This window comes from Arctopsyche grandis, chromosome 13 (assembly GCF_051622035.1).
Source record: "Arctopsyche grandis isolate Sample6627 chromosome 13, ASM5162203v2, whole genome shotgun sequence".
Lineage (NCBI taxonomy): Eukaryota > Metazoa > Arthropoda > Insecta > Trichoptera > Hydropsychidae > Arctopsyche > Arctopsyche grandis.
This window is the reverse complement of record NC_135367.1, coordinates 26972188-26983348: the sequence shown is the minus strand read 5'-3', so window position 1 is coordinate 26983348 and position 11161 is coordinate 26972188. Positions and strand designations below refer to the sequence as shown.

General features: G+C 36.3%; 1 protein-coding gene across 1 annotated transcript; it reads left to right on the top strand.

Moving 5' to 3' along the window:
- Window positions 1–533: 533 nt before the first annotated feature.
- On the top strand, window positions 534–10861 carry LOC143921404 (NAD(P) transhydrogenase, mitochondrial-like). The gene is made up of 22 exons (XM_077444706.1): window positions 534–752; window positions 3144–3329; window positions 3400–3554; window positions 4100–4240; window positions 4331–4453; window positions 4526–4713; window positions 4800–4955; window positions 5017–5221; window positions 5289–5492; window positions 5566–5646; window positions 6041–6186; window positions 6260–6348; window positions 6424–6508; window positions 6584–6697; window positions 6774–7078; window positions 7154–7371; window positions 8741–8892; window positions 8963–9119; window positions 9198–9302; window positions 9387–9506; window positions 9582–9673; window positions 9799–10861. Exons 2-22 carry the CDS (start codon window positions 3160–3162, stop codon window positions 9943–9945), a joined length of 3153 nt encoding a protein of 1050 aa, XP_077300832.1. The 5' UTR covers window positions 534–752; window positions 3144–3159; the 3' UTR covers window positions 9946–10861.
- Window positions 10862–11161: the final 300 nt, after the last annotated feature.

Genomic DNA, 11161 nt, shown 5'->3' with positions numbered 1-11161 from the left:
ATTACCAGATTCGTGTTCACTGGGCATAGATCTATAAGAAAAGTCATATCTCGTCATTTGTCATTTGTCGAACAGTGTTATTATAACATTTCTCTGGTCTAAACACACTTTTACTAAGCTTGAAATCCTCGGCGGTAGTGTAATCTAGCGTAGTGTTCCAAGGTTGGTTTGTATTAGCTACAACTTTTATACCTGCTTTCTATTGGATTTCTAAATAATTCTAGTTGGAAATGTTGGCGAAATTTTCAGCGTGGCGGGCTTTCAACAGAAAAGACGTTAGCACTCAAACTATACAAGTATATTTGAGCAAAACAAATTTGGAAGGAACTCCGCGTCACGGGGATATTGGAATATATGTATGATATGAAAGGTGTTAGGGCCAAATGCAAATCGGTGTGCGTGTGGGAATAATTTGAAAGCGCGCCAAAGCTCTTGCGTGGAAAAACGTTTCAGGAGTCGGCCGCTCGAATCGCTTGGAGGCGCCACCTGTCGAGCTGCTCACGTCCACCCCCACCACCCCATTTGGGCCACGCGAGTCAGTCGGGCCCGGGCTGGCACGGGTGCAGGTCGTGTGTGTATGTGTGTGGCTCGTTTCGGGAGAAGGATCAAAGAGCACCCGGGCCGAGCCGGTCATTCAATTCGAACCTTCATATTCACCCTCACCTGTACTCGCCCGAGCCTGCCTGCAATCGCCAGCTCGAGCTTCGACTCTGCCGACTAGACTACTAGACACTAGACACTACACACTAGAGGTAACGCACGTGCTGTTGCCAAAATAACACCGGCCTCTTCGTTTCCTTATCTGTGGCGCGCACTTTTCATTCGAATCGCGAAATCATCACTGAGAATGGCAATGGTTCTCGGCGATTCCAATACGAATCCAACGGCAAAGATCTGACTGGCGAAAGCTCCGTAGGTGTGCTGCGAAAATATGGCGCGCGTACGTCGCCATCGATCTTGGAAATCGCATACGTGAAAAATTCGCGCCAAAATGTCAAACGTGTGTTTGTAAACAAAGGGTACGCCCCTTTCGCTCGTATGGATCGTTTTGCCGCTCAAATTCGAACCGTCAAATCGAGTCGCAACACTTTGCGAAAATGCACAATTGTTGTTTTTATCGATTGCGCGTCGGTCTTTGAACCCGTCTTATTTTATCAGATCGACCTCATGAACGATGCCATGTTCTGTTTGTTTGAAATGTTTGTCACAAAGTTAAAACGTAGAGACTTTTCCCAATGAGAATATCATTCGACTCAAAAAAATTGTATCGCAGTCAATTGGTATTATCGGAAATTAATTGTGTATACTTATATTTAGACTAGTGTTATGCCCGATGAAATATTATCGCATGGGTTATGGTATATCAAGTTATTAAATAAAAAAAATTAAAAGAAATGAGTCGGTCCTGTGATTCTTTAAAATCTATTTATAGCACCTTTAAAATATATTTATATTTAATTTTTTAATATAAAAAAATGGTACCTACCTATTCATATAAACAATATAAAATACCATTAGAAAAATTAATTGATTAATTAATTAAATAAATAAATAAATTTTCAATAAATAAACACTCGGTTTTTTTTTCGAATTACATTTTAAATATATTTAATTTTAATATTTATATTTAATTGTTTGTTATGAAAAAAAAATGCTAAAAATTACCTATCTATCTACATATAAACAATATAAAACACCAATAGAAAAATTAATTAATTAATTGACTAAATATGGCGCTAAATGCTCAGAGACTTGCCTAGAGGAAACATTGTTGGCAAACAGTATACATATATAGAAGTTTTTCTTTTGTTATTATAGTCGTACATTTTGTTGGCAGTGTTTTAGCTGTGACGTACATACATACATATGTATATCGAATCAAAACAACTATTATAATACGGCGAACGTTATCGCACACAGACACAGAATAGCTCTATTATATTTATTGATTTTATCTTTAATATATACCAGGAAGCCCTAACAGATATCCCCAATGCGCCTTCCTGGCCAGAAACATTGTACATTTGATACAAATATTATTAGTATTATACAAAGTACATAAATACATATCAATTCATGTCCACAGAGACATCTATGGTCGAATTTGTAAATTTGCAGCATTTTATACAATTCAGCGAAATTCGAGATTGCTGAAAACTCGAGATTTTGCAAGAAAATGGATAAGGTTGCCAATTTGTTGGTACCGTTTCAAAGAAAATCAGATAAATTGGCAAACTCTGATAGGAAATGATCGACCTGGATCACAAATCCAAGGTCTGGCCAGAAACCAGTGGGATTTTAACCTGTGACCACTCTGTTTAGAGCATTATATGCTAACCTCTAGTCTATTCTGCTGGTTATATACATGATGATAAAGTTATTTGGTAAAAATTACACATTTTCCATTTATTAAAATAAAATATTTGACAAAATTTAAATTAAATTATTGTAGACTAAAATTTGCGATGTATACGAGTTGATATCACAGCAACTCGTGAAAATGTTCAACTCCACAGGAAATAGATAAAATATTATAATATAAAATTTTCAAAACCCAACAGTTTAACTTATAAAGTATTGTTGTATAAGGGTGAGTTCAAGATCTAAATGAAAGGCCAAAGTCGCTTCACAGCATTTATTCAAAGATCACAGAGGCTCACTCCAGAATAATCTAATCTACCGTGTGTACCTCCTTATAAAGGACAAGTTACACAGCACAGCTTCCCTAATCCATTAATGTGTCTATTGTCTTGGCACTTAAAGGTCTACTGTGAGAACTCCAGCGTATCCTTTGTTCGGGCACTTACTGAGTCCCGTTAACCTAATCTAGGGTCTCTATTATTCACCCAAGAATGCACTTAGACAGTGGATACTCCCTCTCATGTTCCCATGTTACAATATATGTAGTTGTTGAAAACAGATTGAAATTCTTTGCTACAATTTAAATATTAAATACATAAGTCACAGGCTTACATGTGAATGTTATCAGACATTTGTGTAGAAACCGATCAGTCAAATCCTTCACTTAAATACGACCTTGCTCTATTTTTCTTATCATTATCATATAAAAATGCATGACATGAAACATTAAAGAAGTCGCCGAAATTTTCAAACCGATCGATCAATTTTTTAATCAATTTCAGATTCGCGTCGATCAAAATGTGTGGAATTTGCGGAGTTCGCCGATTGGGAGCTCATAGAGTGACGTTGAGGAAGACTCTTTCAAGATATTCGTCTCAATCGTCCGCAAACAAGGCACCGGTTTCCGGAATACCTTATACGAAACTAACAATAGGCGTACCGAAAGAGTCATGGACCAACGAAAGACGGTACAATATAACGCGATTGAATATATGCTGTATGTTTGATGCATATTTACATTGTACGTGTATTATTCAGAGTGGCTATAGCACCGACAGTTGTGAGCAATCTTGTAAAGAAAGGTTTCAAAGTGACCGTGGAAGAGAATGCAGGTTTAGCGGCCAAATTCCCCAATCAAATGTATGAAGAAGCCGGAGCTACTATTACCAGCAACGCTCAAGCGTTTCAATCAGGTCTTTATATGCATTTCCTCTATATATTTCATGTATGTATTATGCCTTTTTCGTAGCTTAAACCTTTGCCCGCGGCAATAAATAGAGCGAACAAGCCCTGTACGCGGAACTTTTTTCGCGAATTTGGCAATCGAGTTTTCGACCTTAAATACAGATTTTAATATTTACTCAAGTAACCAGATATGTTAATTAACACATAAAGTATTATTTTAAACAATAAAATACATATTATATCTCGTAGTTTTGGATTAATTGTATGAAGAAGTGACGTCACATAAACGAGGTTTCAATATGGTTCCACAAAAAACTAATTTTTGACTGGTATATATTCATTTTAAGCAAATTGAATAGATGGCATTCAACTCTCAGTAATATATTCAACCAATTTTGAACCTTAAAACAGTTGAAATAGGTGCATATAAGCCTCAAAATCCCGTGCAAAGTTCAGAAATTCTATGGAAGACAGCCGCGCTACAGACTTGTCGCCCAAAGCTTCCATAGAAGACGGCCACGGGCAAACGGTTAACATGTATTTTGAATTTTAGATATTGTATTGAAGGTACGCCAGCCATCCGACAAGGAAGTTGCTCTGTTTAGAGATCAGAGCACGTTGATATCCTTTTTATACCCAGCTCAAAATCAGGCTCTCATCAAGTTGCTCGCTGACAAACAGATGAATGCATTCGGTAAATAAAATATGTATATGTTATAAAAATAAACTCAACAATATAACTTAAATACATTATAGACTTTCAATTTTATTTATATATTTTCAGCTATGGATTGCATTCCTAGAATCAGTCGAGCTCAAGTTTGGGACGCGTTGAGTTCGATGGCTAACGTCGCTGGTTACAGATCGGTCATCGAAGCTGCAAACTACTTCCCAAGATTCTTTTCAGGTATGTTTCATCTTGATTCTATTTCATATATAAACAATCTTTAGACATTTTCATGCAATATTTCTGTATTAGGTCAAATGACGGCTGCAGGACGTGTACCGCCTTGCCGGGCTTTAGTCGTTGGTGCTGGTGTTGCTGGTTTAGCTGCAGCTGCTCAAGCTCGTTGCATGGGTGCTGCCGTACGTGCTTTTGACACTCGTCCAGCTGTCCGAGAGCAGATTGAATCACTCGGAGCCACTTTTGTAACCATGGAAATGGAGGTATTCAATTGCTTACTTTAAATTGTAACTTATTAACATCGAAGACAGACGTCAGAAGATATTTGATTGAAATGCATCTGTTATAGGAAGACGGTGGTGGAGCTGGTGGTTATGGCAAGGAAATGAGTGATGCTTTCATGAAAGCAGAAAGGGAACTTTTAGGCAGGGAGGCTCGACAAGCTGATGTCGTCATTACGACTGCTTTAATTCCTGGAAAACCGGCGCCATTGCTGATTCTAGAGGTATGCAAGCTTGTTAAATTGATCGATACAATGTGAGTATGATGTTTATTCGGTGTTTTAGGATGCTATCAAAGGAATGAAACCCGGTAGTGTAGTTGTAGATCTCGCTGCAGAAGCCGGAGGTAACGTTCAAACTACCAAACCTGGCGAAATTGCTCAAATCCACGGCGTTACTCATATCGGTCTCACCGATCTCCCATCTAGAATGCCTGCACAATCATCCACACTGTACGGAAACAACATATCTGGATTCTTGCTCAGTTTGGGTATGAACTTTGTAATTTCAATAATCCTGTTGTGAAATTTCAGCACTGATTTTAATTTGTTTTGTAGGTTCGTCTGAGCATTTTGATATTAATTTGTCGGATGAAGTTACTCGTGGTAGTATCATTCTTCACAATGGTAAAATGATGTGGCCAGCACCGCCTCCACTTAAGGCTGCCGTTGCTGCCGCTCCTCCTAAACCAGTTAAAGTAGCTCCACCACCTCCGGATCCATTCAGTGTTACCTTCAAGGATAGCATGTTGTATACTTCTGGTGTGTTATTTTATTTCATATGCTTTTAATTCATTGTTTTTGACATGGTATACTATGATAATGGTTTTTAAAGGTTTGGCTACTGTACTCGGACTTGGAATCGTGTCACCGAATCCCGCTTTCACAACTATGGCCACCACTTTCGCATTATCAGGTTTGTGTTGATTATTTGTTATGTAATTGTAAATGAAGCAACCCCACTATTAAGTTATAACAGTTTAGCCAGAGGGGGTACAGAATAGCTACTGTAGTGATTGTATGACCCGTTTAAGACGTTCCACTGCACATCCTTGAAAGATGCTGTACAGTTCTTTATTTCTTATATGCCAAATATCTCTGGATTGATGAAATATCTTTGAGGAGTTGCCTCTTTGACGACTTGGAAAACAACACTTGTAATTCCAAATCATTTCAATGTTTTTAATACTTGACTTTGGGTTAGTGGTTCTCTCATTGCTACTAGTGATTCTCTCATCTTCAGCTAGTCTGACCACCATGTACAACCTCATTGGAGTAGAAAACACCTACATATATTTGTTTTTATGCAGGACTTGTCGGATATCACACTGTTTGGGGTGTCGTACCTGCTTTGCATTCACCTCTAATGTCTGTAACGAATGCTATCTCTGGAATTACCGCCGTTGGTGGATTACTTCTCATGGGTGGAAACTATGTTCCGACTAATACGATTGAGGTAAAATTTTAAGCATTTTCAGTTTGTGTCATTTGAAGAACGGTTCTGATGGAAAGTTTGGATTGTTTTGTAGGGCTTGGCCGCAACTGCAGCTCTTATTTCATTCGTGAACGTCTTCGGTGGTTTCCTCGTCACTCAACGAATGTTGGATATGTTCAAAAGGTATGTGTACTTTGTAAAATTGTATAAAAATGTTTATTTTATTTATTGAAAGTTTTTTTTTCGTTTTACGAACAGGCCTGGAGATCCAAAAGAATACGGTGTTTTGTATGCCTTGCCAGCTGCTGCTTTCTTGGGTGGTTATATGGCAACGACGATGCAGGTATCATACAGTTTTCCTATTCTATCTAAAATAGTACGACATGCATATATATTATTACCGATGTGTCTAATTTAGGGATATCCTGAAGTCCATCAAATGGCATATCTTGCATCTTCCTTGTGTTGTGTAGGCGCCTTAGCTGGATTGAGCTCACAGGGTACAGCTCGTAAAGGAAATTACCTCGGAATGGTAGGCTTTCAAGTTTGCTGTATCGGTTGAATTAGTTACCGACTGTTTTCAATAATATCCAAATTTCTAATCGTAGATCGGTGTTTCTGGTGGTATTGCATCGACATTGGGTATCTTGAGTCCTTCCACCGAAGTTCTCTGTCAGATGGGAGGCACAGCTGCATTAGGAGGTGGCATCGGAGCTCTCATCGCCAAGCGTATAGAAATCACAGATCTACCACAACTGGTCGCCGGATTCCATAGTCTCGTTGGAATGGCTGCTGTACTGACGTGTATAGCTACGTACATGCACGACTTCCCCGCCATGGCTTTGGATCCAGCAGCTAACGCCATCAAGACTGCACTCTTCCTCGGAACATACATCGGAGGCGTAACTTTCAGGTGCTTTAATATGCCGTGTTCATTTATTCAGTGTGTGTATTGATGGTGGATTTAATGCTTTACGATTGTTTACAGTGGTTCTTTGGTCGCATACGGTAAACTTCAAGGTGTTCTGTCATCAGCTCCGTTGTTGTTGCCAGGACGGCACGCACTAAATGCCGGTCTTCTCGCAAGCAGTCTCGGATGTGGAGCAGCTTTATTAGCAATGCCTGAAGTACCTGGATTGCCTTTGTTGGGAGCGACTGCCGCACTTAGTTCTATCATGGGTGTTACATTGACTGCTGCCATTGGAGGTAATACTATTCAACAGCAAATAAGTGTAAAAAATGGAATTTTAGTTCATGATCCCAGCATTAAGAGACATACGTTTCTAAATTTTTATTTTATGTATGTACGTATTAACAATAGATGAAGTTTTGTGATCATGCGAAAATTCGAACTCAAGATTTTGACTGATTCGAACTCAGAATCGATCACTGATCATGTTAACATGATCTAGAAATTAAAAAAAGTGTGTGTTTCTGTGTGTTAGTGGATTTTTTTTAACACTGTTCGTCCTATCGAACTAAAACTTAGTATCGGTCACTGAAAATTTTATTGATACGACGTAAATTTTTTAAGTTGAACAGAAATGGTACCTCCCCTATAGGTATCCTCTTTTTTTTTAAGTTTTTGAATTCAATTATCTCCCAAACCACTAACTAAATAGAACTGAAATTTTTTCACATGTAATAAAAATGATAAATTTTATACCTCAATATTTTTTCTTAAACCGGAAGTAGTACTTTTACTCTAGAGAATCGAGTTTTTTTTATGTTTTTATCAGAAATCTTTGGGTTTATTGAACTAAAATTTCATATCTAGAAATTTAAGCTTAGTACAAAGTTGTATAAAATTTTGTAAGCATCCGTCAACCGGAAGTGGCAGTTTATTCTTGTTCGATTTTTCTTCCACTATTTTTTTCGGCCCCTTAGACATGTGTCCTCTTCACGAAAAAATTCAAGTATAATTCTTTCATCAATGTGATAAAAATAAAAAAAATCACTAAATTTAACAAACCGGAAGTGGGATTTTTTCCTCTTAGAAAAGTCAAAAATGTTTTGACCACGATTCTTTCCACACCCCTGAACGTATCAAGCTGAACATTTCTATTTGTATTATTTATGTACTAACTTGGAGCTGATAAGGTTTTGGTCAGAATTCGTAAACTAGAAATAGTATTTTTTTTTAAAACAATATTTCATTATTTTATTTGGACCTTTTAAACTATTGTTATTATCTTGTTATTTAATGTGTGAAATATTTATAGTCATTAAAAGCAATAAAAAATTTTTGAACAAAATCCGACAACCGGAAGTAGAACTTTTGTCTTGGGTAAGTTTCTCTACATTTGTAATGAAAATGCTCTCATAACTAGTATGTGTGAACGTGTATGTATGTTTAATTATCGAATTTTGTTTTGTGACCTTATATTCCTCGAATACAAAGATAAAGTCATGGGTTGGTCACATTCGAATTTTTCAATGTGGTATTTGATATGCGTATGTACTTAAAATGGGATAATCTAGAATGTACCCAAGAATTTAAGTATGGCCATAAGTTAGATAGGTGACATATTTTAAGTAGCATACTATTTTATAAATCTACGTATTATTTTCAAAGGTGCCGATATGCCAGTGGTCATAACCGTCTTGAACAGTTACTCTGGATGGGCGCTGTGTGCTGAAGGATTCATGTTAAACAACTCATTGATGACCGTAGTCGGTGCTCTCATCGGATCGTCTGGTGCCATTTTGTCATACATTATGTGCAAGGTACCGTCTTATTATATTTCTATTACTAATTATTGATTTAATACATTGTTTAACATCCGCATTATTATAGGCGATGAACCGTTCTTTGCCCAATGTAATTTTGGGTGGATACGGAATCACAGCAACCGGAACTACTGCCCGTCCCGAAGGTTTGACCCACACTGAATTGAACGTTGACTCTGTCGCTGACCTTATCCACAAATCGCAGTCCATAATCATCACACCAGGTATGTATTGGCTTAGTTTTAACATCAACTGTAATACAATATATACGAATCGTGATTAATTTGGTGTTTTGATTTGAGGTTATGGTCTGTGCGTTGCTAAGGCTCAATATCCAATTGCTGAATTGGTCACGATGTTGAAGAAAATGGGAAAACAAGTCAGATTCGCCATCCACCCCGTTGCAGGTATCAATAATCGTTGTGAAAGTATTTTTTGTTATTAAAATTAGCTCAACGTGTACTTATTGTCTTTTTTTTTTTACTAATTAGGACGTATGCCTGGTCAGTTGAACGTTCTTCTCGCTGAGGCTGGTGTTCCTTATGATGATGTTCTTGAAATGGAAGAAATCAACTCTGACTTCTCAGAAACTGAACTAGTACTTGTAATCGGTGGGTGTTTTTTTTAGTTATAAAGTGTATGTTTCAATGATTACTATTGTTTTTTAATATTTTTTTTAATTTTAGGCGCTAATGATACCGTCAATAGTGCCGCTGAAGACGATCCCAACTCTCCGATTGCCGGTATGCCCGTGTTGAAAGTATGGCAAGCGCAACAGGTAAGCAATTGTGTACATTAACGAGCCTTTAGCCGCTAATCTATGACATATCCGAGACATCAATTAGTTAATAAATGTGTATTGTGAATCTTTTCAAGTGTTTGATTTGTTGATGTTGTTTTTAGGTGGTTGTTTTGAAGAGATCTTTAGGTGTCGGGTATGCCGCTGTTGATAATCCCGTTTTCTACAGGCCTAACACGGCTATGTTGCTCGGAGACGCTAAGAAAACGTGCGACGCTCTGTTGGCTAAAGTTCAGCAAATTTCCGCGTAATCTTGACGCAAAATAGGATAAATATGAATTTTTTTATTGCATTGTGATAGATAATGTCTCGACGGATGATATTTACGATTGCAAGAATCAATTTGTTCATTTTTTTTATTAAGACGTGAACGCGGCAATCTTTACATTGCTCTTTTGTATGACGTGAAGTGATGATATTATTCCTAGAAATCACCTAGAGAAGGATAGAGATTTTTAAATTGAATTTTGTAAATATTAATCGAGTTTTATTGAATGAATTTTTATATCAAATCTAGCCTATTTTGAAGTATGAATTTTCCCCTCTTTATATTTGCACATAATGTAAATTATATATTTTTTTAATGATTTAAATTATGAAAATTCACGAATTTTTAATACAGAGACAATCAGTATAGTAAGACGAGCTGTTTTAATATTATATATATTATTATATTTTGTGAACTTTTATAACTGTTGTATATTTTGTTTATATGTAATCACTATTCAGACAAATATTTTTATATGCAATATTTGTACAGTGGATTTTTCGTATTGTGTATAAATTGAATCAAGTAAGCGTAGTGTATTTTTTTTTCTTTTTAATGTGGCTATAATTGATGCATTTACGAGTGCCAACGATTTATTCATGTTGTACAAATTTTCAATTTTTTTTTACATTTTTACATGTGTTAAAAATAAAATTGCACTTTTTGTCGTACATATATTGTTGTAACGTGAGGAAGAATTTCAATTTGTATTTTTGAATTATTTTAAGGAATAGTCAACGAAGAATTATAAAAAAAAAACGCATTTTTTTTCTAAATAAATAAATGAAATTATTGGTTTTTATTATTATTTATTTTTACTAGTGTTGTGCCCCATGAAATATCATCACATGGGTTATGGCATATTAAGCTATTAATTAAAATAAATGTGTTGGTCCGCACGCAGTCGTATTTTTTTTAAATATATTTAATTGCTTAATATGTATAGTAAAAAAATGGTAAAAACTGCCTACCTACCTAAATATAAACAATATAAAACACCGATAGAAAAATTAATTAATTAAATCAATTTTCAATAGATGGCGCTAAATGCTCCGAGACTTACATATAGCCTAGAGGAAACATTTGTAGCAAACAGTATATAAAGATGTTTTTTGTTGATCTGTCATTATGTTTGTATTATATTCGTACGTTTTGTTGGCAGTATTTTTACATATGTCGAATAAACACTCAGTAGGACG